The sequence below is a fragment of the Alternaria alternata genome (assembly GCF_001642055.1).
Source record: "Alternaria alternata strain SRC1lrK2f unplaced genomic scaffold CC77scaffold_7, whole genome shotgun sequence".
Taxonomy (NCBI): Eukaryota; Fungi; Ascomycota; class Dothideomycetes; order Pleosporales; family Pleosporaceae; genus Alternaria; species Alternaria alternata.
In genome coordinates, this window is record NW_017306196.1 from 1,000,013 (window position 1) to 1,026,408 (window position 26,396).

The 26,396-nt window shown below is 51.1% G+C and overlaps 12 protein-coding genes across 12 annotated transcripts; 8 read left to right on the forward strand and 4 right to left on the reverse strand.

Annotated features, from left to right (window-relative positions):
- Positions 1 to 184: 184 nt before the first annotated feature.
- On the forward strand, positions 185 to 2,782 carry CC77DRAFT_960229 (pre-mRNA splicing factor ATP-dependent RNA helicase PRP16). Its single transcript, XM_018535598.1, has 2 exons — positions 185 to 2,413; positions 2,465 to 2,782. The coding sequence occupies exons 1-2, from the start codon at positions 230 to 232 to the stop codon at positions 2,579 to 2,581; spliced, it is 2,301 nt and encodes a 766-aa protein (XP_018387666.1). The 5' UTR covers positions 185 to 229; the 3' UTR covers positions 2,582 to 2,782.
- Positions 2,783 to 2,962: 180 nt separating this feature from the next.
- Positions 2,963 to 3,766, forward strand: CC77DRAFT_932677 (hypothetical protein; the record flags this gene model as incomplete). The annotated part of the gene is made up of 1 exon (XM_018534270.1): positions 2,963 to 3,766. One exon carries the CDS (start codon positions 2,963 to 2,965, stop codon positions 3,764 to 3,766), a length of 804 nt encoding a protein of 267 aa, XP_018387667.1.
- A 292-nt stretch (positions 3,767 to 4,058) lies between these two features.
- Positions 4,059 to 4,649, forward strand: CC77DRAFT_1060140 (DUF423-domain-containing protein; the record flags this gene model as incomplete). The annotated part of the gene is made up of 2 exons (XM_018528314.1): positions 4,059 to 4,310; positions 4,407 to 4,649. 2 exons carry the CDS (start codon positions 4,059 to 4,061, stop codon positions 4,647 to 4,649), a joined length of 495 nt encoding a protein of 164 aa, XP_018387668.1.
- A 353-nt stretch (positions 4,650 to 5,002) lies between these two features.
- Positions 5,003 to 7,302, forward strand: CC77DRAFT_960237 (cytochrome P450). Its single transcript, XM_018535599.1, has 4 exons — positions 5,003 to 5,535; positions 5,596 to 5,716; positions 5,769 to 6,806; positions 6,864 to 7,302. Exons 1-4 carry the CDS (start codon positions 5,286 to 5,288, stop codon positions 7,024 to 7,026), a joined length of 1,572 nt encoding a protein of 523 aa, XP_018387669.1. The 5' UTR covers positions 5,003 to 5,285; the 3' UTR covers positions 7,027 to 7,302.
- CC77DRAFT_793325 (hypothetical protein) lies at positions 7,114 to 8,935 on the forward strand. Its single transcript, XM_018533206.1, has 4 exons — positions 7,114 to 7,611; positions 7,685 to 8,169; positions 8,235 to 8,302; positions 8,365 to 8,935. Exons 1-4 carry the CDS (start codon positions 7,417 to 7,419, stop codon positions 8,802 to 8,804), a joined length of 1,188 nt encoding a protein of 395 aa, XP_018387670.1. The 5' UTR covers positions 7,114 to 7,416; the 3' UTR covers positions 8,805 to 8,935.
- Positions 8,771 to 10,747, reverse strand: CC77DRAFT_793244 (acid protease). Its single transcript, XM_018533205.1, has 5 exons — positions 10,418 to 10,747; positions 10,067 to 10,368; positions 9,603 to 10,019; positions 9,091 to 9,552; positions 8,771 to 9,035 (listed from the first exon to the last, which is right to left on the reverse strand). The coding sequence occupies exons 1-5, from the start codon at positions 10,503 to 10,505 to the stop codon at positions 8,946 to 8,948; spliced, it is 1,359 nt and encodes a 452-aa protein (XP_018387671.1). The 5' UTR covers positions 10,506 to 10,747; the 3' UTR covers positions 8,771 to 8,945.
- A 614-nt stretch (positions 10,748 to 11,361) lies between these two features.
- Positions 11,362 to 13,223, reverse strand: CC77DRAFT_1019264 (cytochrome P450). Its single transcript, XM_018524801.1, has one exon. It carries the CDS (start codon positions 13,201 to 13,203, stop codon positions 11,668 to 11,670), a length of 1,536 nt encoding a protein of 511 aa, XP_018387672.1. The 5' UTR covers positions 13,204 to 13,223; the 3' UTR covers positions 11,362 to 11,667.
- Positions 13,224 to 14,495: 1,272 nt separating this feature from the next.
- Positions 14,496 to 16,738, reverse strand: CC77DRAFT_986402 (MFS general substrate transporter; the record flags this gene model as incomplete). Its single annotated transcript, XM_018536216.1, has 6 exons — positions 14,496 to 15,446; positions 15,510 to 15,834; positions 15,890 to 16,054; positions 16,106 to 16,267; positions 16,326 to 16,424; positions 16,474 to 16,738. 6 exons carry the CDS (start codon positions 16,736 to 16,738, stop codon positions 14,978 to 14,980), a joined length of 1,485 nt encoding a protein of 494 aa, XP_018387673.1. The 3' UTR covers positions 14,496 to 14,977.
- A 584-nt stretch (positions 16,739 to 17,322) lies between these two features.
- CC77DRAFT_1030181 (HAD-like protein) lies at positions 17,323 to 18,109 on the forward strand (the record flags this gene model as incomplete). The annotated part of the gene is made up of 2 exons (XM_018526570.1): positions 17,323 to 17,918; positions 17,974 to 18,109. 2 exons carry the CDS (start codon positions 17,323 to 17,325, stop codon positions 18,107 to 18,109), a joined length of 732 nt encoding a protein of 243 aa, XP_018387674.1.
- A 212-nt stretch (positions 18,110 to 18,321) lies between these two features.
- On the forward strand, positions 18,322 to 20,438 carry CC77DRAFT_793474 (FAD dependent oxidoreductase). The gene is made up of 5 exons (XM_018533208.1): positions 18,322 to 18,487; positions 18,589 to 18,777; positions 18,836 to 19,228; positions 19,287 to 19,869; positions 19,917 to 20,438. Exons 2-5 carry the CDS (start codon positions 18,634 to 18,636, stop codon positions 20,189 to 20,191), a joined length of 1,395 nt encoding a protein of 464 aa, XP_018387675.1. The 5' UTR covers positions 18,322 to 18,487; positions 18,589 to 18,633; the 3' UTR covers positions 20,192 to 20,438.
- A 2,495-nt stretch (positions 20,439 to 22,933) lies between these two features.
- Positions 22,934 to 23,800, forward strand: CC77DRAFT_1093695 (hypothetical protein; the record flags this gene model as incomplete). Its single annotated transcript, XM_018529692.1, has 2 exons — positions 22,934 to 23,027; positions 23,085 to 23,800. 2 exons carry the CDS (start codon positions 22,934 to 22,936, stop codon positions 23,798 to 23,800), a joined length of 810 nt encoding a protein of 269 aa, XP_018387676.1.
- On the reverse strand, positions 23,792 to 25,645 carry CC77DRAFT_1019268 (aldehyde dehydrogenase). Its single transcript, XM_018524802.1, has 5 exons — positions 25,545 to 25,645; positions 25,039 to 25,441; positions 24,400 to 24,989; positions 24,004 to 24,349; positions 23,792 to 23,953 (listed from the first exon to the last, which is right to left on the reverse strand). Exons 1-5 carry the CDS (start codon positions 25,601 to 25,603, stop codon positions 23,858 to 23,860), a joined length of 1,494 nt encoding a protein of 497 aa, XP_018387677.1. The 5' UTR covers positions 25,604 to 25,645; the 3' UTR covers positions 23,792 to 23,857.
- Positions 25,646 to 26,396: the final 751 nt, after the last annotated feature.

The window sequence follows — 26,396 nt, forward strand, 5'->3', positions numbered from 1 at the left end:
TTGGGGTATGGCGCTGGACAGGAAGAAGGGACCACCCAAGGTGGAGAAATGTATATTTACTACATGGCTGCGTGTGGATTCTGCTGTGGTGCCTGGCAGCCTGTCGTGGTTCGCGCCAAGCTAGAGAAGTCGCGGTAAGTGGAGCTACTTGGGCCCGTCGCATAACTTTTTCTGGGACGGCGATTGCAGTCGCCCTTCACACGCGCGCCGACGACGCCCATCCACCACAATGACTGCCATGACGAAGCGCGAATACGGCGACGATGACAGTGCCCGCGTCAAGCGAGTCAAGACCGAGTCCAACGGCGAAGGCAAAATGGACGCGGCGGCGAATCCCTACCTGGCGCACTGGAACGATGAGAAGCCCGTCAAGAGCGAGTACAGCGGCGCCGGCACAGGGCTCCAGGGCTTCAAGCGCCATGCCACCACCACGGCGCAGGCGAACGCCGCCGAAGACGGCCCCAACAACGCCTTCACTGGACGCCCGCTCTCGAGCAAGTACATGAGCATCCTCAAGAAGAGGCGAGACCTGCCCGTCCACCAGCAGCGCGACGAGTTCCTCAAGCTCTACCAGGAGTCGCAGATCCTCGTCTTCGTCGGTGAGACGGGTTCCGGAAAGACGACTCAGATCCCGCAGTTCGTCCTCTTTGACGACCTGCCGCAGGAGAATGCCAAGATGGTCGCCTGTACCCAGCCGCGTCGTGTCGCTGCCATGTCCGTCGCCCAGCGTGTGGCCGAGGAGATGGACGTCGAGCTCGGCGAGGAGGTTGGATACAGCATTCGTTTCGAGGACAAGACGGGGCCCAACACCATCCTCAAGTACATGACCGACGGAATGTTGTTGCGCGAGGCCATGAACGACCACAACCTCACTCGCTACAGCACCATCATCCTCGACGAAGCTCACGAGAGAACCCTGGCTACCGATATCCTCATGGGCCTGCTGAAGGAGGTTGTTCTGAGGCGGCCCGACCTCAAGCTCATCATCATGAGTGCTACGCTCGATGCCACCAAGTTCCAGAAGTACTTCCACAACGCCCCACTGCTCGCCGTTCCTGGACGAACCCACCCCGTCGAGGTCTTCTACACACCCGCGCCCGAGCGAGACTACGTCGAAGCCGCCCTGCGAACCGTCCTTCAGATCCACGCCACCGAGGGCGAAGGCGATATTCTGCTGTTTTTGACCGGTGAGGAAGAGATTGAGGACGCATGCAGGAAGATAAATCTCGAGGCTCAGGACCTCTCTCGAGAAGGCGGTGCTGGGCCACTTGTGGTATACCCGCTGTACGGAACTCTGCCGCCCGCACAACAGCAGAAGATCTTCAACCCTGCGCCTCCACCCTCCACTCCAGGCGGCCGTCCTGGGCGCAAAGTCATCGTTTCCACCAACATTGCTGAGACATCTCTCACTATCGACGGTATCGTCTACGTTGTGGACCCTGGTTTCAGCAAGCAAAAGGTGTACAACCCTCGTATCCGTGTCGAGTCTCTCCTGGTTTCGCCCATCTCCAAGGCCTCAGCCCAACAGCGAGCTGGTCGTGCGGGACGTACGCGACCTGGTAAATGCTTCCGTCTTTACACCGAGCAAGCTTTCAAGAAGGAGCTCATCGAACAGACCTACCCCGAAATTCTGCGATCGAATTTGGCAAGCACCGTTCTTGAGTTGAAGAAGCTCGGAGTCGATGATCTGGTACACTTTGATCTGATGGACCCACCTGCGCCAGAGACGCTGATGCGTGCCTTGGAGGAGCTCAACTACCTGGCATGTCTCGACGACGAGGGCGAGCTCACCACACTTGGAGGGCTTGCCTCGCAATTTCCCCTGGATCCCGCCTTGGCAGTCATGCTCATCACATCACCCGAGTTCTACTGCTCGAATGAGATTTTGTCGCTTACTGCGCTACTCTCGGTACCCCAAATCTTTGTTCGCCCAGCCAACAACCGGAAGCGAGCAGACGAGATGAAGGAGCTTTTTGCGCATCCCAAGGGCGACCAGCTTACCATGCTGAATGTCTACCACGCATTCAAGAGCGAGGAGGCACAAGCGAACCCGAAGCAGTGGTGCCACGACCATTTCCTCTCCTACCGAGCCTTGCAGCAAGCCGACAACGTCCGTCTTCAACTCAAGCGCATAATGGAGCGTGAGGAACTCGAATTGATGTCAACACCATTCGAGAACAAGAAGTACTACGAGAACATTCAGCGTGCGCTCGTGGCTGGCTTCTTCATGCAAGTCGCCAAACGCGATGGCAACGGCAAGAGCTACATTACCGTCAAGGACGAGCAAAATGTTCTTTTGCACCCTAGCACTGTTCTTGCTGAAGACAGTGAATGGGTCATCTACAACGAATTTGTCTTGACAACCAAGAACTATATCCGCACAGTGACTTCGGTCAAGCCCGAGTGGCTATTGGTGAGTTGTCATCATACCTTTGTACCTAATTATGACACTAACCTCTGCCAGGACATCTCACCGAACTACTACGACTTGTCGCAGTTCAAGAAGGGCGAAATCAAGACAGCTCTGCAGCGGGTGGTTACCAAGCTCCAGCGTAAGGAAGCAGAGAAGCCCAGAAGATGAGAGGTTCCGGCTCCGCTATGAAATCAAATGTAAAACAAAGGTCCTGGGCGAGCTTAACATTAGCATCGGCATGAGCATCATGCAAATGATGCCTGATCTGGTGTAGTAAAATTTGGCGTTGGATTTGCCTATAGATCGGAAAACATACCAGAAGATATGCACGCTGTCACGAAGCGTATTTAATTGAGATTCTATGCTACCTTCACTTTTCACTGATACATGATGCTGGTGGTGGCTAGTCGGATTTATCCTAGCGTCGACCCCCACATATCGGTAACTTCACACGCCGACATCTCCAACTTTTTTCCAAGCTCAGGACTTCTGCGACAACGCGATCGCAAACCACACTACGCGCCAAGATTCACTCACGCTCTCCCGAAAATGGCACCAGTACAGAGCGACGATGCTTCCTTATTCTACACCGAGCGTATATCGCAATACGTTTGCATCCCGCCTTCATGTCTCGCAGATCCCTTCTCAGCAGTGTGCGCGACCGTACTATCACCGCTACTCCTCACATACTTCCCACCTGCGAAGGGTGTGGTCCTCGCATACGAAGATGTTGAGCTGAATAGCACACCACCAACCGCCGCAACATCGAAAACCAAGAAGTCACAATCTCAACAGCAAAGCGAGTCAAGTTCTGATGATGATGCGCCCGCGGAGCCTTTACTACTCAGACACGTTGATGAATACGCGGCGCCGTTCTTTTGGGTTACTGCCTCGTTCATTGTGTGGCGACCAACGCGAAATGCCCACCTGACCGCTCATATCACGGACCAGGCGAAGACTCATCTCACGCTCGCACATCTCAACACCTTTCCCGTTAGTATACTCAAAGAGTGCCTGCCCTCGGACTGGTCGTGGCATTCGGAAGAAGCTGGTCACATGAAGAAGGGCTGGGATGGACGGTTGTCAGATGAAGGAGGTTGGTGGGTGAACGGAGATGGCGAAAAGGTTGAAGGAGAATTGCGCGTGAGGATACGGGACGTTGATGGCAGAATGGATGGAAAGGGCAAGGGTAAGGGCTTCCTACGTGTCGATGGAGCCCTGATCTCTGAAGAGGAGATAAAGCAGGCACAACAGAAGAGCGGGAAAGGGAAGAGGAAGGCTACTACAAGCGCCATGAAGGCGACACCACAGAGACAGGCAGATGGAGAAGTCATGGAAATTGACTCAGACTAGTTGTCGGAAGATGGGACGTTGTGCGCGTCAATCTGGTCGCATTTTTCATGGGATACGCGGCATCTCATCTGCATCAGAAGGGCGTTATGGCGTTCAGAATATAGGGGGATGCAAACTTCAGCATCTAGGATACCACCACAAATGTACAACCTTCACACGCTCCACTTCCCGTCTTTGTGTGCACAGACCAATCAGACAACGCACACCTCCGAAACTCCGCATACCGCGGCTTTCGTTGAGTGAAACTTGCCATCCCACCTCCCTCCACCCCAAACAACTCTCACTTGCTGTTATGTCTTCATCCAAGAAATCTTCGTCCTCGTCATCCCGCAAATCCCGATCGCACGATCCCATCTACGAATCAGGCTATAGCAGCAGTAGATCCTACGGCACAACCTACAGTTCCATGTCGCCATTCTGGACGATCGGCACGCTGCTCGGTGCTTCGAGCGTTGCGCTCGGCGCTTTCGGTGCGCATGGGCTGAAGCAACGGATTAGGGATCCAGCGCTCATTGCGAACTGGGGAACCGCTGCTCAATACCAGGTACATATGCTCCCCGCTTCACCAACGCGTGCCCCTCTTCGCACACCGCATCCTCCTCGCCTTTGTGCCCATGGACCCTGCTAACGACACCAACAGCTTGTTCACTCCGTCGTCCTGACCATGACCTCCGTCGTCGCGCCGGGAAACACAATCGCAATGGCCCTCTTCACTGCGGGCATGACCATGTTCTCTGGAAGCATATACCTACTTGTGCTGGATGCCAAGAAGTACAAGTCTTTGGGGCCCGTTACGCCCATTGGCGGGGCCTGCCTTATTGCAGGCTGGCTTGCGCTTGCGGCGAGAGGAAAGATGGTCACACCTCGACCAAGGTCGTCTTGAAGACAGGATAAAGAGAATTGATGGACTAGAACATGTAAAACCAGATGACACGTACGAGGTCAACATAGTATGAGACACACGGGACCTTGCAAGCCTAGCGCACGAGCATGATGAATGACAACAAACTGTTTTTCTTCTGGCACACCCTTGCATCAACTGCGATTGCTCGCTACTCAACAGCCCTTCAGATATCAAACGTGAGATGAAAATAGCCACACCGGTCTTTCAGCGTCCATTCGAGGGCGACTAAGTCCAGATCGGAAACCCTAGCTCACATGACTCGAAACCGGCCCCCACTCCGCACGTACAAGTCTGGACCCTCATTTCCAACGTCTACACCAACCTTTTGTGTGATGGCGTTCCGCCTTACCACTCGATCACATGTCGGTATTTGCACGGTACTCGCTCGCTCCCGAATAACCGCAACAACCGCAACGTCTAACGTCTATTGACCGTGTTTCCACTTTGCCCAGTGACCTCACCCCACTTAGATACGCATTTTCTGCCGCAGACATGCTTCAGGCCCCCCTGCAACTTGACACGATAGCGTCGTCTCTTTGTGCGAATAGAAAATAGTGTAAATGCAATGCCTTCTCGCGCGACAACAGAGGTTTCTTTCTTGCATTGTTCTCCAAAATGGATTCAGAAGGTGTCCATTCGCAGTCGGCATCATGGTTTCCTCCAGTGGGCTATATGCTAGGTCTTGCGGGTATCTGGCTCGCATACAAGATTCTGGAGGCCATCTACAACATCTCGCCATTCCATCCGTTGAGCGGAATCCCAGGACCAAAACTAGCGGCAGCGACGTACCTGCCTGAATTCTACCACGATGTCATTAGGTTCGGCTGCTATACAAAGGAGATCGCGCGCATGCACAAGGTGTACGGTGAGTAGACAAGCAGAAATTGTACGCCAATACAGGCATAGAAGCTGATGTCGCATCCAGGACCAATCATCCGTATCAACCCCAACGAAGTCCACTGCGACGACATCAGCTTCGCTGACGAAATCTACGCCGTCGGTGGCCGAAAGCGCGACAAGCCTGTACACCAGATCAATGGGTCAGCGCAAGTCTCTCGTATATCTTTCATCCATGACTTCCAGCTGACAATTGCACAGTCTTGGAGAATCCGGTTTTGGAACCGTAGACCACAACATCCACCGCCTTCGCCGCATCCCCCTAGCAAAGTTCTTCTCCCGCACAATGATAACGCGACTCGAACCCGATCTTCATTCTGACGTCCAGAAGCTCTGTGATAAGCTTCTCCGACAATCGGGTGATAACAAGCCATTCGACGTCACCATGGCATACAGCTGCTTTACCGCCGACGCCATATCCAAATACAGCTTCGGTGAGAGCTTTGGGTTCCTCGACCAACCAGGCTGGTTCCCCAATTTCAGAGAACCAACTGCCTCGATCTTGCGTCCTGTCTTTGTGTTCCGCTTTTTCCCTTGGACGAAATCTACTACAAAGTTGGCAGCGACATTCGTCGATTACTTGCCCAAGGATATTGCACTCATGGTCAAAACATTGCAGATTGATCTGCCAGCCAGAGTACGCAAGACCAAGGAGGACATGGATGCTGGTATTACATATGATCGACCGACTATTTTCGCGAGTCTTTTGCAATCCGATCTCGAGATTCTGGACAAGGAACCCCAGCGTTTGTCCGAAGAAGCGCAGGCTGTTCTGGGTGCTGGAACGGAAACTACAAGTTGGGCGTTGGCGGTCATGACTTATCATCTACTAACCAAGCCGGAGATTCTTGCTAAGCTCACCGCAGAGCTAAAAACTGTTGTGGATGACCCGAGACATCTATCATGGCCTGTATTGGAAACGCTGCCTTACCTGGGAGCCGTCATTCAGGAGGGCTTGAGACTGTCCTATGGCGTTTCTAGCCGTACTGCGCGTGTGCCCACTGAAGAAAACCTACTCTACCGTGGAGAATGGAACAAGAAGACCATCCAATATGTACTTCCCAAAGGCTATGCCATCGGCATGTCAGCTTACGTCACACACCATAACGAACGCGCTTTTCCTGATTCCTACGCCTTTGCTCCTGAGCGATGGCTGAACGAGAACAACAACAGGAGAAAAGAAGCTGAGCGTAGCATGTTGACATTTTCGAAGGGAAGTCGTTCTTGTTTGGGAATGAAGTAAGTGCAACACATTCATGCGGATCTGGCAGGTGGTTTCTAACATTAATCTCGCAGTTTGGCTCTATGTGAGCTTAATTTGTGTCTGGCTGCATTGGTGCTGCGTGTTCTACCGCAGATGCGATTGTCGGATACTACTGAGGAGGACGTAACATACGATCACGACATGTTCGTGCCCATGACGAAGGCGAATAGAGGTGTAAGAGTAACGATCGTTTGATGCGGTAGCATCCCGGGAGATCGAAGACCTTAGAATCAGTTTAGTGGATCATCACGAATAGCAGTGCTTTAGTCTGTCACCACAATCGACATCGCGCGCTTTACTTTCCAAATGTATGGGTTAGGTGGCAGCCTGACATGTCTGTGCAGCAAGAGTAACCGAAGAAACCCAACGTCGAAGTTTTGATCTGATCAGAATTCTCCGAGTTTGGTATAGTTGATGCGATATTAACTTCATGTTCGAGCCGAGTCACCGAATCAAGCTAGCCTGTAGAAGCGGAGCCGCCGAGTGCTGGTAAACCTAATATCCTGGGATTGGAGTCAGCTTCTTCAACGCCAATATGTTAACCAGCAACCTCCTTCTCATGGTGAACATGATTCTGCCTACCCAATGTTGTCGCCATTTGTGTCTGCGGAAGCTGACCTGGAAGGGGAATATTCCCGACTCGATGGTCTAACAACCGCCATCATGGTGATATCGTGTACCTTCCTTGGGCTATCCCTGATTGCCATCTCTTTGAGAACCTATGTAAGGCTTTCAAGAAGCCTTTTCAGGTTGGATGATGGCTTCATGATTGCCGGTGCTGTAAGTTACTTCTTACACAGGAGGTGGGACAGGAGCATATCCTTTGCGAGTATCTGCTCATTCGAGGTGCCAGGCATTCTACACTGTTGCTATCTCTTTGACAATAAGAGCCCTCGTCGTCGGTATTGGAAGACGCGACAAGCACCTCGATGCATGGCACTCAAGTGAGGCGATAAAGTACTACATCATCTGGATCCTCATGTATGTGACCGCGCTCGCGACAGTCAAGTCCTCGATCTGCACGACGATTTTCTACGTCACCGCGACACAGCCCAGACTGCGCACCGCCATATATGCGCTACTAGCTACGACATGGGCGTCCTTCTTTATAACCTTTGTCGGCGTCCTACTATACTGTCGTCCAGTCAGTGCAACATGGACTCGGCAAGGAGAATGCGCACCGATATCTACTTTTGTCATTCTCGGTCATGTTGCTACTGTTTCGACAATCGTAACGGATTTTGGACTCGTGGTTGTGCCAGCCATCATCCTGTGGGATACGCATATGAAAAGGAAACGGAAGTTGCAGGCTCTAGGATTGCTATCGTTTGCCTCCGTGTAAGTCAGTCGATCTAGTCAATAGCAAACACATTGCCCTGCTGCCGATGGCTGACCTCACCAAGGGCGTCTATCATCACAGTTGTTCGGATTCCTTATATTAACAAATATGAGGATGGCAAAGACATACCGTGTGCGCTTTGACACCATACACCTTGAAGTCATCTTGTTCACGAATGCTAACGTGATGGTTAGTTTGGGCTGCCCATATAATACTTTGTTCGAACGTCGAGATAGGAGTCGGTTGCATTGCTTCATCAGTGCCTTCTCTTCGACACCTTCGGCACCTTCTCCACCGAACAGACGAACCCGTTTGCCTTCGGCATAGTTGTAGGCAAAAGTTGGCGCGCCTACGTTGGAGTTCCTTCACTATCGGGAGTCCACCGTGGCGCAGGCCTGTGGAGATGGGCATCAGACTATCATCCATGAGTCGCAGTCACCCAGAGGACGATTGCGAGCGATTGCAAGACCGAGTCTCGATGCAGAGCGATGCGCAGATGGATCTCCAGACGTTTTGTAGAAAGTGGATGCAGAGAGTGGAAGACACTCACGACAAAGACGCAGATGCTATACCTGATTTGAGGGATGTGGGGAAACTCATAGCATCGAAAGAAACTCCATCAAATGCGTCTTAAGATACTATTGTTCATTGGGGCGTAGCATTTGCTGCATGAAAGCCTATTGCGAACATTCACATAATCCTGGACACCAAACGGCGATAGTCCTGCCTCCTGCCCTGCGCACGATTATCGTCCTTGGCAAGTGCACATCGATATCTACTGCGATGGAGGAGCAGTCGTGTTTTGTGTCGCCTCCTTCCTCTGCACCCATCCGAACCTCGGCGAACCGTTGTTCATATCAAAGATCTAGAAGCCTAGTCAGTACTGCTTCACTGATCTAAGTAGATTCATGATGACTTACCGCATACATGGCTTTCAATACGGCATCGCCGTAGATATCCATGTCCATGGATCCTCTGCTCTGAATACTTCCGTACACGTTACCATTTCCGGCATCGGCGAAGCCCAGATCTTCTTTCTGGAATGTCACCATGGAGTCTCCAATGGCGAGCTTAATCTCTGGCAAATCGTCCGCGGATGTAGAGGCAGGGAAGACGTAGCCTTGGTTGTTCTGGTCGTACTGGGCGCCAGGGATAGCTTTGTAGACAGCATCCACAAGAGCGTCATCAACCAAGCAGAGCGTGGTACCAGTGTCCATGATGGAAGTGTTACCGGATCGGTTGACAGTCTCGCCATTGATGGTGGCTGATGTAGACTGGATCTGCCAGAAGCCTTGGCTGTTGTCAACATCAGCGTAGTTGGGCTCGGAGGCTCCAGAGGCGGTCATGACGTCTTGGTCTATGAAGCCGAAGGTGTAGAAGCTCTGTAGGCATGTTAAACAAAGAACGCAAACATGTGAAGGATGGAACTTACTTCTCCCTTATCAGCTTCGTTCGCATCACGCCAGCTGCCAAGGTATGCCGTGAAGAGCTGCTCCTTGGCCGTCTTCTGTGCGATGATGTTGTCGACTGGCGTCTTTTGCGGAGTTGGAGAAACAGTGTTGATGGAGCTAAACGCCAATCCGAGCAGTCCACTACCATTTCCCTGTGCGAACTGCTGCGAAAGCTCCTTTGCGAGCTCTACAGCCTGGTTCTCAACCTTGAGGCCACCAAGATCCACAACATCGGTGCCTACATCACCGCTTGCTGATGAAGAGTCGCCGTATGAGATCTTCCAGGTCTCGCCATCAAGCTTCTTGAATGTGCTTGACTTGGAGGGGTCGAAAGCGACCTGCTGGTTCGAGGGATTGGCAGAACTGAGGATGTTCTTGGGAAGCTCAGTGGACCAGACCTGTACGTCTTAGCATATATCACGAGAACTTAGATGGGCTCACATACCCAAAGATCCGAAGATCCTGTATCGAAATCCAAGTACAACTTCTGTTCAGGTGTTCCGACACCGACTTCGCAGAGATATAATGAGTCGTTCTGGATGTCTTCAGCGGGCACTTCGCCCTCAGCTCCACCTCCATCGCTTGGGGCTGCGGCCTTGCTCTGCGCACCACCCGGTGCTGACGTTTGCTCCCGCTTCCTCAAGACGTAGTGTGATCGCATGCGGCCGCCGACTCGTCCAAACTTGCCTTGCTGTGACATGACCTTGGCTTGGAAATATGGGCCTGGCTTGGTCGGATGGAAGCCATCTGCGCATGTCAGTTCAGAACTTAAGAGAGAATGTAACAGGTCACCTACACTTTGTCATCGCGTAGACATAGCTCTTGACCCCAGCGGGCTTGTAGGCAGGGCTACGCTGAACAGCGAGACGCTGTAGAGATGCCATGTTGTTACTAGATTGCTCAGTCGATGGTAGTGTAGGTTTAATTCAGCAGATTTGTGTTGTAGCACTGGTGTAATGGAGAATTGGAAATGAGTAATTATTTTGCTTGAAGTGACGATGAGGCGGCATATATACCTTCGTGCTTTCCACCAACGCATGCATCACACCCACCTCGAAGCAGCAAACCTACCTGCCCAACTCCAAGCGCTCCAATCATTAGCTCTCGACCAGGAACCGTCGGGCACATCGGCCGGAATGTCGCAGCAGTGGTCATGGGCTTGCAAGCATGCGACCAAGCTTTCCAAGCTTTATCAAGCTTTCGTTAAGCTCCAGGTGATGCATATGGTGCGTCTGAAATATTGCACTTGCAGATCACACGCACGATGATGCGGGATAATACGGTTGTGGCGTTTGTAGATAAGGACCCGGACGGGTACAGAGCGGTTGCGGCTGTGAGTGTGCTGTCTAGGTACCAGTGCAGCTGCGTATGCGATGTACGTGGGCCTGGCCGATCTACAATTCTGAAAAATATGTGAGGTTTCTAGATCGATTCGATGGATGCGTCAAGATGCGACTTGAGACCCTATCGGAAGCGCCGCAGACCGCAGCCACGTCTCCCCGCTTTCTGGGGATTCCACCAGGCGGATTCGCAGCCGCAAGCGTATGCCCTGGCGATGCAAGAGCAGCAAGAAAAGTTCCTTGTTTGTGTCTTGTCTCGACTTCGCCATGTCCACGTGTAGCGTGAGTATGTGGTGGTTTCAAACTGCCTAGGTTCAAAGGTACAGGTGGGATGATGACGTCAGTAGGTACGCGTCATCCCTGATACATGTCAGGAAGCTTGTCATCTGGTCGCCAGCCACCTCACAACATGCTACTCGCCCAAGTTATCGCGGGTACAATTCCATCCGATATAGAATACAAACGACCTATTCGATTATAGACATGGGTCTTCAATTATGCTCCGCGACAGCTTATGAGGATTGATGACGAGTAATCTTGACGCTACCTATCTAAGAACTCCAAATGAACGCAGAAGGAAAACTATGCATGCTTGCTTATGAGCGCCAGAAGCCATCCACGCATCTGAAAATCTTCGCTTGGGTAACACAAGTATCATCAGGACGATCATCAAGACAATGGACGATCGATGTTTACACCAAAATCATCACGCAGTCCTAGGCTTGAACATCAGATCGCATCGATCATGCCTACTTCGGTATCCGTTTGCCTCGAACGGCGCCATCTTCTCTGGTGTTGTCTCAGGTGCAAGTTCGATTCTGAACGCTCTGAATGTCGCCGCCAAGATGAGTCTCATCTGATAGGTCGCCATATTTCCTCCTGGGCAGCGCCTCGCTCCTACACCGAAAGGCACAAGCATCTTCCGACGCTCGGCGCTATGTTCGTCCTCGACGAGCCAGCGTCGCGGGTTGTAGGTATCGAAGTCGGGGAAGAGATCGGGGCGCTGACGAGACATGCTAAGGGATTGTGTAGTCACAACAGTACCGGCAGGGAGGTGATAATCAAGGACGTTGATACCTCCAGCGGGGACGAGGCGTGAACCTGTGAGAGCGACAGGTGGGCGGAAACGCAGACCCTCTTTGATACATGCATCGAGGAGTTTCAACGAGTCAAGCTCTTCATAACCCTCATGAGCGGCTACCTCCTTGTATAGCTCTTCCTGAAGGCTTAGGTTCTTCGCTAACTCGTAGTATATGAAAGCGAGAGCTGATGAAGTCGTTTCAGTGGCGGCGAGTACCTGTCCCGCCATCTCTGCACCAATCTCTGGATCTGTCCACGATTGCTCGACGGGGTATTTGGCGTCTGGTGCAGTGAATAGCTTGTAAACGTTGTCAGTTGGCTCTTCGCTCACTTCAGCGGCTTGTTTACACAGCGCTGCGCCCAAGTCGAATAGCTTGTCACTAGATCGTACCCGGAACCGTGGATGCGCGAAAGGACCGTATTGAAGCCATGCGAACAACCACTCTGGAAGGCAGAGACGCCAGACGACAAGGAAGTTGTATTCGCCGACAACATGGGGAAAGTCGCTGCAGTCAAGGTCAACTCCCGAGCCACCCATGACGACTTGAGAGTTCTTAAGAGTGGCTATGCGCAGGTGGTATACGATGTCTTCGGATTTTTCGCCGTCTGACTTTGCGAGATCGCGAACCATGGCTTCGATGTTGGTCACGAAGACGTCATGCCAGAGCTTCATGTTCTTCGTGGTGGTGGCGATCATGACTGGATGTCGTCTCTGGCGAGCAATCGGGTGTTGTGGGTATGTAACGGTCCAGTCATGACCGCCTACACGCAAGGCTCGGATGGATGTTGGCGAAGTGTCAAGGTCTTTTCTTACAAAGATTCTCTCCACTGCCTCGGAATCGTTGAGTATAACAAGGTTAGGAGCGATCCTAACAATGGGCCCATATTTAGTCATGAGCTTGTCTGCCTCAAAGGACAATCTGCCATGCCATCGCTGCCAGCGAATCCAGGCTGATGATGCTGAACTGATCCAAGGCCCTGGTATAGCTCGCAACGGGTCGATGTGCGCGCGGTAGATCATCTTAGTAACTTGAGAGACAACGAGCATGACAAAAAGAGCGCCGACGAGCTTCCAGCGTAGCACATAGTCGCTTGCTATTGCGCCTTGAGCGGCGGCGGGATAGTTGGCCAATAAGCCGCCTGAAAAGGTGTCGTTTGACATGATAGAGAATGAAAATGTAGTCTTCGATGAGCAACGCAGAAACCCACATTACCCGAGCTACATTATATATTTCGCTGAGGTGCTCTGTCTTGTATCACCGTTGCCCTATCCTTCGCCAAGATGGGTAATCCATGTGCGTCCCTGTGTTGAACCCATAAGCCCGACGCTGGGGGACCCTGATACCCGTGAGCACCAGAGCCTCAAAGTTCGGACCTATTATAAACTTTGTACACCTGGGGGTCTCGGTAGTTGAGGCTACTAGGTGCATGGTATAAGATTCGACCCTGTATATCGTATAAGCAAATGCGAAATTGATGCTTATTTCTAGAAGCACACTATCTGGTCAACGAAGTTTTACGCGCCTTCTTGGCAACGTTTGTGTAGAGAAAGGCTTTCCAGGCCACAAAGGCATGTGTTTGTTTCGACATGACTGTGTGCCTCTTCCAGGAAGTAAACGGCTCGTATTTGTCAGCCCTATGATTGTTGGGGTCGGCAGATGAGAAGGGTAAGTGTATGCAGTGAGTGGCCGAGGTAAGTGGCAATAGTAAGCCATTCTGGAGTCATTGGTGATGTAGAAGGCCCGAGACTTCAAGATGAAGTACAGTGGCGCACGTGTGCGTTCACTGTGCGTTCCCTGCTTAGGTAGTTATCGACCGTCCAAGCACTTGTACTGCTGGGCGATCGTCAGTGTTCATAGACCCAGCCGGCAACGTAAGACACATAGCTCCAATGAGAGCGCATCTGATTTTAGAGACACTAGTCTGGCATGACATCCCGAGTGCGGAGAGGGTGCTGTTGAGGATCACAAAATTACTGATGCCCAACAACAGGGTAGAGAGTGAGTCCCGAACTCAACGGGGGTAGATTTTCGTTGCTCAAACGGCCCGTAGCGTGATGATCGTTCACGGCAAAGCTCTATTATCATGCAGTCTGCGCTTGAACGTAGGATGATACACGGGACGTGGCAATCTTTGGGGGGATTCGACCGGAAGAATGTGTTTCACATGGAGGGCAGCACTCGTGCTCAACATGCGCTTAACTCTACTGGGAAGTGCTGTGCAAGATGCAGCGCGTGCTGCCTCAAGAAGCGACCATTTACAGCTTTGATGTTCACGGGGAATGTAGTGTGTGAACTGGCGGAGTAAACAAAGTTTTAGTCATGGTAGCCACGTAGTCAAGATTTATTGATCCTTGAAGAGAGTTCTCTCTCTGTTAGAGACAATCAGCTTTGAGTGGGCTTCCAATTCTATCCAAAGCTAATCTTGAATCAATGAACGCGTGAGGTTTACACTGGGTAATCTTGGGCTACGGGTTCAAGCCAACGTAAACAAAAGCAAGCAGATTAGGGTGATGGAGACGATTCTCAATAGTATTGCCGTGCGTTGTACGGACGCTCGTTGAGGTCGTGTCAATTCAGCGCGTGATGGGCATGATCCTCGTAAGTGATACGTCTGAACACAAGATGCAACAATAAGATGAAGCCAATGTTATTCGCAAGGTTCAAATACGAACTTTGCGACAGCGCGACGCCCACGGTCGTTGAGTAAGCCTGCAGAATGCAGGAAAGGACGTCTAGATCAGGAGAAAACAGACTTTACCGGTTTGGGGCGCGGATCTACATCGCGCCTTCCGCGCAGAAGCCGGGACCTCGGTACGTACCTGACCCTGGCCCATCGAATCTCCCTTCCACGATCGCGGCCTCACTTTTGCGTCACTCGGTTATTCTTGCATCGTATACATCTTCCTGCATTCTCGTCGCTCTTGTACGACAAGATCATTTGTCCTGCTTCTCGAGCTTCTCCTCGCCAGCAACAAACAACTCTTGTCCATGCAGCATTACGTCAGGCTGCGGCTTTGGTAGGTAACTCGCGATCACTGGCATCAATGCAGCTATCAAGACGCCGAGGAACAAGACGGCAGTCGACACGGCAAATCCCTTTAGGTTACGTGGCCCCTCGGCGCTGGGCCACAGGAAGCTTCCGTAGATGTAGCTCGTGTGACCAAATGAGTTCACCAACGCGATAGCTATAGATCGCTTACGTGTTGGCTGAGACAGAACTTCGCTGGTCCAGTTGAGAATCAGAGGTATTGTTGTGTACATTGCGCCGGTCTGGACACACAACATAGCATACTTGACCGCATTATTGCTGACGAGGAGAGCTACTAGTGCAGCGATTCCAGCAAACCCAAGCAGGCCAGCATTGTGCCATCTTCGGTCTTGTGTCTTGTCCGAAGTCCATGACCTATACAAAAGACATACGATTAGCCGATATCTTTTAGCTCGTTCTTGCATGATAGCTACTTACCAAAAGAGCTGAAATACCGCGCCGCAACTCCAAATGGGTACCGTCATCCACTGGGCACTAGTGCTCGTATAACCCATTCCTCTGAGCATGGTTGGAATGAAGTAAGACACGGTCAACGCCAAACAATTCGCCGTGTAGATGATCAGAAAAAGATAGGTTCGACCATCTCTGATCACTGCGAGGAACGCCTGTAGTGGCGTAAGGGCCTTTTCTTCGGTATCCCACGACTCGTCCCGATCGCGGAGAATGCGGACATGAGCAAGAAGGCGCTGTTCCGGGGACAACATCTTGGAGTCAATCGGCCAGTTGGGAAGAACGAAATACACTGATGTGAGGAGGCAGTCAGCAACGTCAACGTAATTGACGTGGAGACTACTCACACCCGAAACCACAGACAATCGTAATTGCGGACTCTATGACGAGCAACCAACGCCAGCCCGAAATCCCACGAGCGCCGTCCAGGCTAGATATTACCGCGCCTGCCATGATGCCACCCAGTGCGGGAGACACGCAGCCCGACGTGTAAAAAATGCAAAAGCGCTTGCCTGGAGATTTGGTTAATGAGCCATGTCATGAACACATAATGGCGTACGTACCGACTTCTTTCTTCGTGTACCAGCAGGTAAGGATGAACAGCGCGCCTGGATACAACCCCGCCTCGATTGCTCCGAGGAAGAAGCGTCCAATAAGCAAACCTGTCGCGCTTTTGGTTTGTGACATCCCGAGAACAACGCAACCCCAAACCCACACGATCGTGGCTAAATTAATATCTATTAGTTCTGCCATAGCACATTTCACCTCATCGAGCACACATACATAAATAGATCGAAGGCTTCACCTTCATCAGTATCATGTTCGAAGGAACCTCGAAGATGACGTATGCCACAAAGAAGAGTGATACGAGCATTGCATACTCTATATATTGTCAGCTTACACTTTTAGTATTCTGCATACAGACGCTTACGGTTATCAGAGAGTCCAAGATCCTCGCTCATACCCGCCGCGTTGGCATTGGCGATGTTGCTCCTGTCGAGATGCGCAAGGATGTACATCCACCAAAGGATTGGAAGCAATACGAAGTCAATCTTTCGTACCAAACGTTTCTCTTCCGCGGTACCTGGCACATAGCCTTGTAGTGCAGCTACGATCGCTGCATCCTCGACCTCTCCATGTTGTATCTGCAAGCTGCTCTTCTCATCGTCCGGTATAGAGGGGGTTCTCAGTGTCATCCTCGGTGCTTCCACATCCTTGGACGTCATGGTCATGATTGCCTATACGGGGAGACGAGGAACAGTTCGTTTGAAGGGGATAATAAACGAGCAGAGAATCCAGCCGACCGAGACAAGCATTGGGTTCAAAACATATACTTGCATGTTGACGGCTGCACACTCCCGGATGCCTGTTCGCATGACACTCTCCAACATTTTGTGCTTATCATCATCCGATATCTGCTAAGCCAGATAGTCGTCAATCCAGCATCCCGGTTCCTATCTGTTCTTATCAACCTCAGAAATCTTGGACAGGATTCTGAGTAGTCGGTCCCCGCAGTGATGCCGGGTTGATGCAGACTTCGCCAAGGCAAGGCCCCTACCTGGCCAAGCTTTGAGTGGAGCAGCGCTTATCATGCCCAAAACCTCGCACAGGTATGCTCCGATATCGTTATAGCACACCCCGATGCTTCGTTATAGTTACCCAGATGGTGCATTGTTGACATGCGAGCAGGATCTATTATCAACTCTTACTATCACCCATCTTGAGAAATTCCAAACTCCCGATCGGAAGCCCAATACCTTCAGCACGCAACACTGTCGCAATGCCCACATCCAATAAGCACGTGGTGTTCGACATTGTTGGCACCTGCGTCTCCTATGATGCAATCTTCGATGCTCTTGACCACCGCTTGGGCGACAAGATGCGTGCCGAAAGCATTAAACCACGACTCTTCGGCTACCTGTGGATCGAAGTCACCGAAAGAGAGTACACTTACCTCAGTATGAATGGCCGTTATATTGGGTTCCGTGACATCTTTAGCAGCCTGTTCTATCGTATGCTATACATGTCCGGTATCGAAGAACCTCAGGTGTTCGCTAGCGACGAAGATCTGAAGTACATTCTGGAGCAGTACAAGAAGCTCGAGGCGCGACCTGGTGTAGCAGAATGCTTTCAAATGTTGAGGGATGCTGGGTTCACGGTCTGGGCATTAACAGCAGGAGATGTGGAGCGCGTCGGAGGCTACTTCACGCACAATGGTATACCCATGCCTAAGGAGAACTTCATCTCGTGCGACACGGCCAAGATCGGTAAACCGGATCCGAAGGTATATCAGATGATGATGGAAAAGCTGGGCAGCGATGAGAAATGGTTTGCCGCTGCGCATAATTGGGATGTAGCGGCTGCCAAAATCCATGGGTAAGTTTCCACAATCAAATCGATGCCCGTTCTACCACAGCTAACCAAACAACAGATTCAAGGCTGCATACTGCACTATCTGGGAGAAGATTCGCTGCGACAATCTGTTTGGTGAAATGGACGTCACGGCAGATTCTTTCACTGAGATGGCACGCGGGATTATATCTGCGTCCGATGCCAACTCAAGATAAGTTGGTATTGGTTCGAAGCATAGTAATATGGGAATATGCACCTCGACTAGGTTACTATCACAATATCGAACGCCTCATAGTCGTGCCAAGTGATCGTAGAGCAGAAGGATTCGCCCAGAACGCCACTAGATGTTTTTGTGTACTGGATGGGCGCCGACATGCATGATCATTCAAAACAAGCGAGCAAACCCCCTTGTCGATCTGCACTTCGGCAAAGCATGTCCGCTATCGACAACATCCCACTCTTGTCGATAAGGATCAACATACGCAGCCAAGAAGGACCGTAGGAGATTCCACACGCAGGAGACGCTCAGAAAGCGGGGAAGGTGTGCGCGCGGTTTACGCCGCGGCCGTCTCCGTGCTTCGTCAGGCGCATACGTACGTACCGCTGTCGGAGTAGTACCGTACCACAACTCTCCAACAGCATCCCAGATGATAGTGTGGAAAGAGTATCACTCTGACTGTTAGTATCATAGAAGTTCAACAACGAGTCTGTCAAGACGGCATAGAATCAGTACCTCAACATGGCAACCGACCGTACACCGGTCTCAAACCCCGTGCAATCATTCTGGACGTCAGAATCTGATCCTAACGATAATCTACGTACCACGGATGATCTCCCTAGTGAAGCAGATATTGTCATAATCGGTGCGGGGTTTGCTGGAGTTGTAAGTGTTCATCACAGACTCCATCCTATACTTATACGTGCTAACCACATTCTACCAGGCTACAGCTTACCATATCCTTACATCATCCTCTCCAGTTGCATCACCATCCGTTCTTATCCTCGATACTCGTAAGATCTGCTCTGGGGCTACAGGTCGCAACGGCGGGCACGTGAAGCCGGATCTCTACTTCAACGTCTCGAAATATGTTTCCATGTACGGCACGAGCGCCGCGGCGGAGGTGGCTTCTTTCGAAGCGGCGAACGTGTCTGCGGTAAAAGACCTCGTTGAGACTGAGGGGCTAGACTGCGACTTCCATCTCACCAGAGCGATCGATGTGTATCTGGATGCTGAGCATGCGAGGCAAACAATTGAGGCGTGGAAGAAGCTAAGGCGAGAGAAGACGATTGACTTGAGAGACGTGGCTTACATTCCTGAGAAAGATGTCGAAAGGGTGCGTATGCTTGCTCTCTCTAGGGATATTTGAAACATATGCTAACAGAATTACGAAGATTTCTGGTGTGAAGGGTGCGCATTGTGCCTTCAGCTTCACCGCAGCGCACGTGTGGCCGCGAAAGATGGTGCATCAACTATTAGCGAAGCTACTTGAGCAGGACTATAACTTGAACGTACAAGCAAACACGCCGGTGACCTCTGTGTCCGATGTCATAGACGAGACTGGCCGGTGGACGATTCAGACACTACGCGGTGCGATCAAAGCCAGGAAGGTAGTTCACGCCACTAATGGCTACACTAGTCAAGTTCTACCGGAGTACGCACGGGGTATCACGCCGATTCGTGGCGTGTGCAGCCATATCGACAGTCCGCTGAAGCGACAAACGCCACATCTCAATAACACATACGCCATCCGTTTTGATTCTCGAAATTACGACTATCTCATTCCCCGAACCGACGGAAGCATTATTGTTGGAGGCGCGAGGCAGCGATTCTGGCATAAACCCGAGCGCTGGTTCAACACAGTGCGCGATAATGAGCTTGTTGATGAAGCCTCATCATACTTTGATGGATACATGCAGCGCTATTTCAGTGGGTGGGAGAACACGCAAGCCGAAACGAAGAAGGTTTGGACTGGTAGTGAGTCAATGAGCCTTTCGCACTTACGCAACTGACACTCTTCATAGTCATGGGCTACAGCGCAGACTTCATGCCACATATTGGCTCAGTACCGGGGAAACCGCATCAGTTCATTATTGCTGGATTCAACGGCCATGGGATGCCGCAGATTCTGCTATCGAGCAAAGGTTTAGCTGCTATAGTGCGAGATGGAGTACCATTCGAGCAGACTGGTCTACCTCGACTATTCGAAACAACAAAGGAAAGGATCGAGCGACGCGACAGCCCGCTTGAAGACTCCTTCCGTCCGCTGTGGGAAGAGCATGCCAAGTCGAAGCTATAAGGATAAGATCTCCGCGATGCGATTACAGCCATGTCTGCTATCTTCATCTTCGAAGCGGGCTATACTTCTGACGTATAGATCAAGCAAGGGTTGGGGAGAACTAGAAAGGGGGAGTGAGACGACGAATTGCGCTGAAGGGATCAAAGTGGGATTGGGATTTACAGAGCATAGTTGGCGGCTTCTTCGGGGACAATATAGACGGCCTTCTATATGTTTTGGGTAACCTTCATAGTCACAATCACGAAACAACAAGTATAGAAGTATTTGCAAAATATTGTAATTTGCTGATCCACTTATACCGCTTTTCACCTCTAAGCTTAACATGTGCGTAAATGCTTGCACTGGGTATCCAACTAGGTAATTAGAATTGTCTTGCAGGCTAAGCATTGGATATTTACCAGGTTTCCTTTCACGTTTTCTAACCACTGCAAACGCAGCGATCTCCACTGCTGTAAACCCTTTAGTAAGGATTGTATTTGGAGACGGTTATATGACCTACCTATCCGGGTAAAGTTCGCAGTATGGGGTACGATTGGGTCCACACCAGCCAGCACATTCACCTGCACTGCTGCAAAAAGGAGGAAGATCCCTTTGCGGAGCAGGCTGAGGAGCAGCTAATGCGAAAACAGCAAGAGAGAGGAGAGTAACAATGGTGATCTGCATCTTGATGGAGAACAGATAATCAGAGAGAATGTTGCAGTTGATCCAGAAGCATAGATACTCAGTGCTCCTTATATACCTGGTGACGACACCAGTAACACTTCGTAGGATTCCGCCACTCCGGTGCCGAGAGCCAGCGATCCATAATTTCTGAAGTTACTCCCGAAGTCAGGCCTGCCAACATTACGTAGATTATGATCTAATGTTTGTAGTTAATGATCTCAATGCAGAGATTTACCGACCGAGACTTAATTAGTTGGCGCTGGTGTCAAGTTCGCCCATGTCAAACAGGTTGGGCAGACTCCCGTAGACGAGTTATGAAAGACGTCGGTTGCGATCTTGGTCAAAAGTAGCCCAAAGCAGTGGAGTTTGAGCTGACGAGAATTTACCAGCCTCATACAATCATCGGAACAGCCTGTTGGTGGGAGAAAGATGATCTGCAACGAACTCATTTGACCGCACTATAGTGTTGGTCAATGTCATGACTTTTTTCTTGGCACGAGTATTCTGCGTATGTATCGCTCTTGATAACAAGAGATATATCGAACATGGAGCTGAACATCAATGGTGGCGCAGACAAAACCACAAAAGTTGACATCTGGGGTCGTACCTGGGTAGGTTTTGTATGGAGAAACGTAGTTACGTTCTATAGGACAAGCGTGTTGTGATCCTAGACAGTCGATGGTCTTGTGGGAGTAAACTGGCACAGTGCTAATCGGTTGTAACGCGGTGTGGCAATGCGGTCTGATGTAGTGAAGACGGCGGTGTATCCTCGATAGCCTCTTTCGGGCCGTTCCCTGCCGTATTTCGGCAACGACACAATGTCAGTCATGAATATTTGCATTACTGATCAAAGAGTACGGCATCCAGTGCTCAAGGTGCTCCGTGCGATAGGTTCTGTTTCATGTCCTACGCTTGACTCAGTCGAAAAAGTCCGACTCCGCACATTGTTGTTAGTTCCAGCCTTTTGTGCCAGCCAAGGAGGTAAAGACTCTTGGCTAAATTGCGTTCGGTAGAAAGCGGCGTCAGCGATGCGTAAGACGTCTTTTGTTTCTTCGCCTGTGTGCTTGTGTACTTAACCTCATTCCTCCGCCTCTTCAAACCACTTTCTTTCTGCTTGCGGCCTACACCTTCTTTCCTCGCGGTATCCAATTTATAGAGCTCAGTCTTTGAAATCAAAGTAAGGTTACCTTGCTGTTCCCACACTTGGAAAGCGATGCTCGTGAGTTCATTTAGGCGCCAACCTTTCCTCCCCAGCTTGATCTCGGGGCAGACCGTATCGTAGTCAATCTCTTTCTGAACACGAAGACTTCCCTCAGAATTTCGGTATGTAGGACGTGGGCTCAGTAGTTTGTCTTTGACTTGAGCCGCTGGGAAGTAGGTGACTGACCATACCTCACCGCGCAAGCTCCTTCCGAATGTCATCCATCGTCCCTCGAACGTTAGTGGCTGCCTGGTTTTATCCTGCTTGATTAGGTCAATTACTCTAATCTTTAACATCTCGATATGCGCCTTACCATGTTGTCACTCATGACTATTTGGGGCGCACTCAACGTTTTCTAGGATAGACAATAGTACTGCGAGACCCATCTGCAGGTTCGTACTACCGCTCTACTTTGTTTTCTACACCTTTCACACATCGCTGCTGTCATTCGTGTCAGTGCAGCTTACATCAACTCCTAACAAGAAAACTTATAAATAATAATAGTATTGTATGCTTCTAGGTGTTCTATCTCTATGTACATAGCTCTCAATACGGTTTATTGTAGTAGGAAGAAGTATTTCCCTTCACCCTCGTAGCAGGCAAGCGAGGACCCGCTTTTCTTCGTTCCTCATTCCTCATCAGTGGACCGCAGCGCAGCTGCCTAATCGATGTAGTGAAGACAGTGCATTAAGGTTGCTAACGCGCTCCGTGCAGGAACTGTGTAGGTTTACTTCTACAACACTCTCTACTAGCAATCACCCTTTAGCAGGTACAAAAGGGTAAGCTGTGCCTATACGAAATGCATGTGACATATACACTAAGGATTTCTTCACATTCGGGCAACAAGTTTTCCCTTCAACAACCACAATGTTGACAGTATGGCGTCAGCTATAATATCGGTGCCACCGGAACTGTACGTGGAGATCGCGCCTACAGTGCTGTATGCTGAGCTCTTCAGCCAACGCGATCAAGGTGAGGACAACCAGCACTAATGTGCATCTTCGAGTACTGACTGAGCATTCCTCGCAGCGACCCCCGGCACACCCGCGAGTAACTTCAACGTGGAAGACCCTGTTTGGCCTACTGACAAGGCCACCGCTACGATGAGGGCTCGAGTGTTATCCGCCTATTTCGGTGTGGTACCGCTTGACATGCAGCATACCGTCGTTGGCGTTGGCCAAAACCCTGAGGCCGTGAAGCTTGCAAATCAATTGTTTAAGAAGGTCCGGGAGAATATTCAAACCGAGAGATACGAGCGCGGCTCGTTTATCCAAGAGTTTGTGAAGGGAAAGGTCAGCACGCTCAACTTCCGAACACTTGTTACCAACTGGAATCTCGACGCGCGCATTTGTGAGATCGAAGTTGCAGGCGAGACACCGGCTGCCGCAGCGATCCGCAATGCTAACTGTACGGTCTATGAGACTGCATTGACCGAGTTCCGACAACTCTGGAGGGACACATATGAACAGTCGTTCCAGTCGGCTTCAGCAAACGTTGGCATTACCGGGGGACTCAAGAAGAAGCGGTATGAGCGCGCTCGTGACTTGTACCGCGTCACAAAGGATGATCCATCCGCCCCACCGCCAAACATTGGCCAGCTGAGCGCACGTAAATGCGAGCAAGCTAAGGAAGTTCCGTTCGCCTTCCGCGCAAAGCAAGATCGTCTAGCAGGTCGTCCGTCCAACCCATCACACAGATTCCATAAGATTGTTGATAATTCTTTACATTCATTTAGATCCTCATAATTACTTGAGCTATACATAGTACCTATGGAATCCTTCGCTAAAAAACCAGCATAGCGCTTAACCGAACAGAACATCGCCAAGACGAATAGACACGGTCTTGGTCTGGATGTAGTTGTCCAGCGCCGCCTCTCCCAACTCGCGCCCAATACCAGACTGTGCAAAGTCAGTGTATGTCTCATGCATTTCATATAGGGAGCTCTTACCTCCTTGTACCCCCCGAAGGGAAGTTGCCAGTGAAGAGTGTTGTAGGAGTTGACCCAGACAGTTCCTGCACGGAGCGCGTTGGCAACCTCAATGGCAGTGGTGAGGTTGGATGTGTGTACAGCGGCAGCAAGACCGTATGTGGTGTTGTTACCAATCTTGATGACATCGGCCTTTGTCTTGAACTTGGAGATTGTGCAGACGGGGCCGAAGATCTCTTCTTGCTGAATCTTCATATCCTCGGTTACGTTGGAGAAGATTGTGGGCTCGATGAAGTAACCCTTGTCGCCCTTACGGTTGCCACCAGTCTCGACGGTCGCGCCAGACTTCTTGCCCTCCTCGATGTAGCTGGATTAGAAGTTAGCAATGATATTTTAGACGGAGGTGGTGATGCTTACCCCATGATACGGTCGAACTGGAGCTGCGAGACTTGAGGACCCTGGAAGGTGTCCGCGGCGAATGGGTCACCGACAGCGTTCTGAGCAGCCCGCTCCTTGAAGCGCTGGATGAACTTGTCGTAGATCTCTTCTTGGACGTAGATACGTGAACCAGCACAGCAAGCCTGTCCGTGGTTGAAGTAAATACCAAAGTTGACCCAGTGGATAGCCTCGTCAAGATCTGCGTCGGCGAAGACAATGTTGGGGCTCTTGCCTCCGAGCTCGAGAGTGACCTTCTTCAAGTTGGAGCCAGCGGCAGACTTCATGATTTGACGGCCGACAACGGTTGAACCAGTGAAGGCAATCTTGTCAATGTCCATGTGAGCGGACATGGCAGCACCGGCGATCTTTCCGAAACCAGTGATGACGTTGATGACACCTGGTGGGAAACCGGCCTCCTGAATCAGTTTGCAAGCAATGTATGCGGAGAGAGGTGTCTGTTCAGCAGTCTTCAGGACGACGGTGTTACCAGTGGCGATGGCAGGACCAATCTTCCATGACCACATGAGAATAGGGAAGTTCCATGGGATGATTTGACCGCAAACACCAATCTGAGAGCGTTAGATATAAGACTTGAATATTGAGAGAGAATTCACTAACAGGCTCCTTGCGGATGTAGTTGAAGCTGTCGGGTGCTGTGTCGACGACCTTGCCCTCAATCTTGTCGGCCCATCCTCCGTAGTACCTCAGGCAACCAGCGGCGGCGGGAACATCGACATTCTTGGCCATGCTGAAGGCCTTGCCGTTGTCGAGAGCCTCGACGGCAGCAATGAGGTCGGCATTCTTCTCGAACAGATCGGCAAGCTTGTTAAGCAGCTTTCCCCTGTTCTCTGGTGTCTCCTTTCGCCATGGGCCGTTGAAGGCTTTGCGGGCGGCAGCAACAGCGATGTCAACATCCTTCTCGGTGGCCTCCTGAACACTGCAGATGACCTCCTCAGTGGAGGGGTTGATAACATCAAAGGTTTTGCCGTCAACGGCCTTTACGAACTCATTGTTGATGAAGCTGGTCGAGCTGTTAGTGCTGGCACGTGTGACAGGCAATACCGAAGCATTGCACTACCTCCGAAGGCTATCGGAGGCCATTGGGGGCCTGATATTCAACTTACAGTCCGGTGGGCTGCTCGAACTCGCCCGTCTGGGGGGTTGTGAGCTTTACAGATGTCATAGCTGTGAAAACAAATTGGGGTATATGAAGAAAACAGAGAGGTGAAGTGTGTGAGGGGTAGAGGCATAGGCAAAACTTAAGTACTTTCAGGAGCTCCGCATGACGACACTAGGGAGTATCTCCACTTGACAAAGGGACAGCAGCACGATCGCCCAGACAGCCTCGGCCATCAGGAGCCCGTCTCGAGAATGCTCTGTAGCCTATTGCGTGTCTGGTAGATGCATGGCCGGGTGGCGCTTGACGCAACGGCGGAAGCTCCTGCCCCGCTCTTGCAACCAGTGGTAAGCTACCCCTCCCCCGCAGTTCTCCTCTGAGAGTTTCTGAAGCCGCACCTAACCTTGCTACACGCGGTACTCGATCCTCCAATTTGGAATAGACACCTATTGGCAGCTCATGCGCATCCGCAAAAAGCTCGCGGATCTCCACCTACGTCGCGTGGCCGTCTCTATACAGCGTGTTTTCAGCTGCATAACTCATGTACTAACCTCGGAGCTCTAGACACGTACCAAGTCAAACATACCCACCATCGGAGCCACAGCGCTAAATCCGAAGTGGCAGCCCTATAACCCATATCGTCGCACCCCGAGCAAGCTCGGCCCGTTTTAAAGCGAGCACCCGTGTGTCAACGGTCACCTCTAATCCATTCACCGAGCTAGAATATCTGCTCTATGTCTGTCGGCAATGTGTTTAGTATTCAGAAGTTCCAGCTCTTCCGATGCGTAAGCAGTGTCGGATGAATGCTCCTTTCACCCAGCCATATCCTAGTCGGAGGCTAAGATAGCCGCGGGCCTCC

Coding starts and splice junctions, on each gene's coding strand:
- CC77DRAFT_793474 (XM_018533208.1), top strand. CDS start 18,634: ATGGCAACCGACCGTACACCGGTCTCAAACCCCGTGCAATCATTCTGG. Junction 19,229..19,286: donor CTGAGAAAGATGTCGAAAGG/GTGCGTATGCTT, acceptor AGAATTACGAAG/ATTTCTGGTGTGAAGGGTGC. Junction 19,870..19,916: donor GAAGAAGGTTTGGACTGGTA/GTGAGTCAATGA, acceptor CACTCTTCATAG/TCATGGGCTACAGCGCAGAC.
- CC77DRAFT_960237 (XM_018535599.1), top strand. CDS start 5,286: ATGGATTCAGAAGGTGTCCATTCGCAGTCGGCATCATGGTTTCCTCCA. Junction 5,536..5,595: donor GCGCATGCACAAGGTGTACG/GTGAGTAGACAA, acceptor TGTCGCATCCAG/GACCAATCATCCGTATCAAC. Junction 5,717..5,768: donor CACCAGATCAATGGGTCAGC/GCAAGTCTCTCG, acceptor ACAATTGCACAG/TCTTGGAGAATCCGGTTTTG.
- CC77DRAFT_1019264 (XM_018524801.1), bottom strand. CDS start 13,203: ATGTCAAACGACACCTTTTCAGGCGGCTTATTGGCCAACTATCCCGCC.
- CC77DRAFT_793244 (XM_018533205.1), bottom strand. CDS start 10,505: ATGGCATCTCTACAGCGTCTCGCTGTTCAGCGTAGCCCTGCCTACAAG. Junction 10,369..10,417: donor TGTCTACGCGATGACAAAGT/GTAGGTGACCTG, acceptor TGACATGCGCAG/ATGGCTTCCATCCGACCAAG. Junction 10,020..10,066: donor CAGGATCTTCGGATCTTTGG/GTATGTGAGCCC, acceptor TAAGACGTACAG/GTCTGGTCCACTGAGCTTCC.
- CC77DRAFT_793325 (XM_018533206.1), top strand. CDS start 7,417: ATGTTGTCGCCATTTGTGTCTGCGGAAGCTGACCTGGAAGGGGAATAT. Junction 7,612..7,684: donor GCTTCATGATTGCCGGTGCT/GTAAGTTACTTC, acceptor TCGAGGTGCCAG/GCATTCTACACTGTTGCTAT. Junction 8,303..8,364: donor GGATGGCAAAGACATACCGT/GTGCGCTTTGAC, acceptor CGTGATGGTTAG/TTTGGGCTGCCCATATAATA.
- CC77DRAFT_1019268 (XM_018524802.1), bottom strand. CDS start 25,603: ATGACATCTGTAAAGCTCACAACCCCCCAGACGGGCGAGTTCGAGCAG. Junction 25,442..25,544: donor TTCGAGCAGCCCACCGGACT/GTAAGTTGAATA, acceptor CAGCTCGACCAG/CTTCATCAACAATGAGTTCG. Junction 24,350..24,399: donor CAGTTCGACCGTATCATGGG/GTAAGCATCACC, acceptor CTTCTAATCCAG/CTACATCGAGGAGGGCAAGA.
- CC77DRAFT_960229 (XM_018535598.1), top strand. CDS start 230: ATGACTGCCATGACGAAGCGCGAATACGGCGACGATGACAGTGCCCGC. Junction 2,414..2,464: donor TCAAGCCCGAGTGGCTATTG/GTGAGTTGTCAT, acceptor AACCTCTGCCAG/GACATCTCACCGAACTACTA.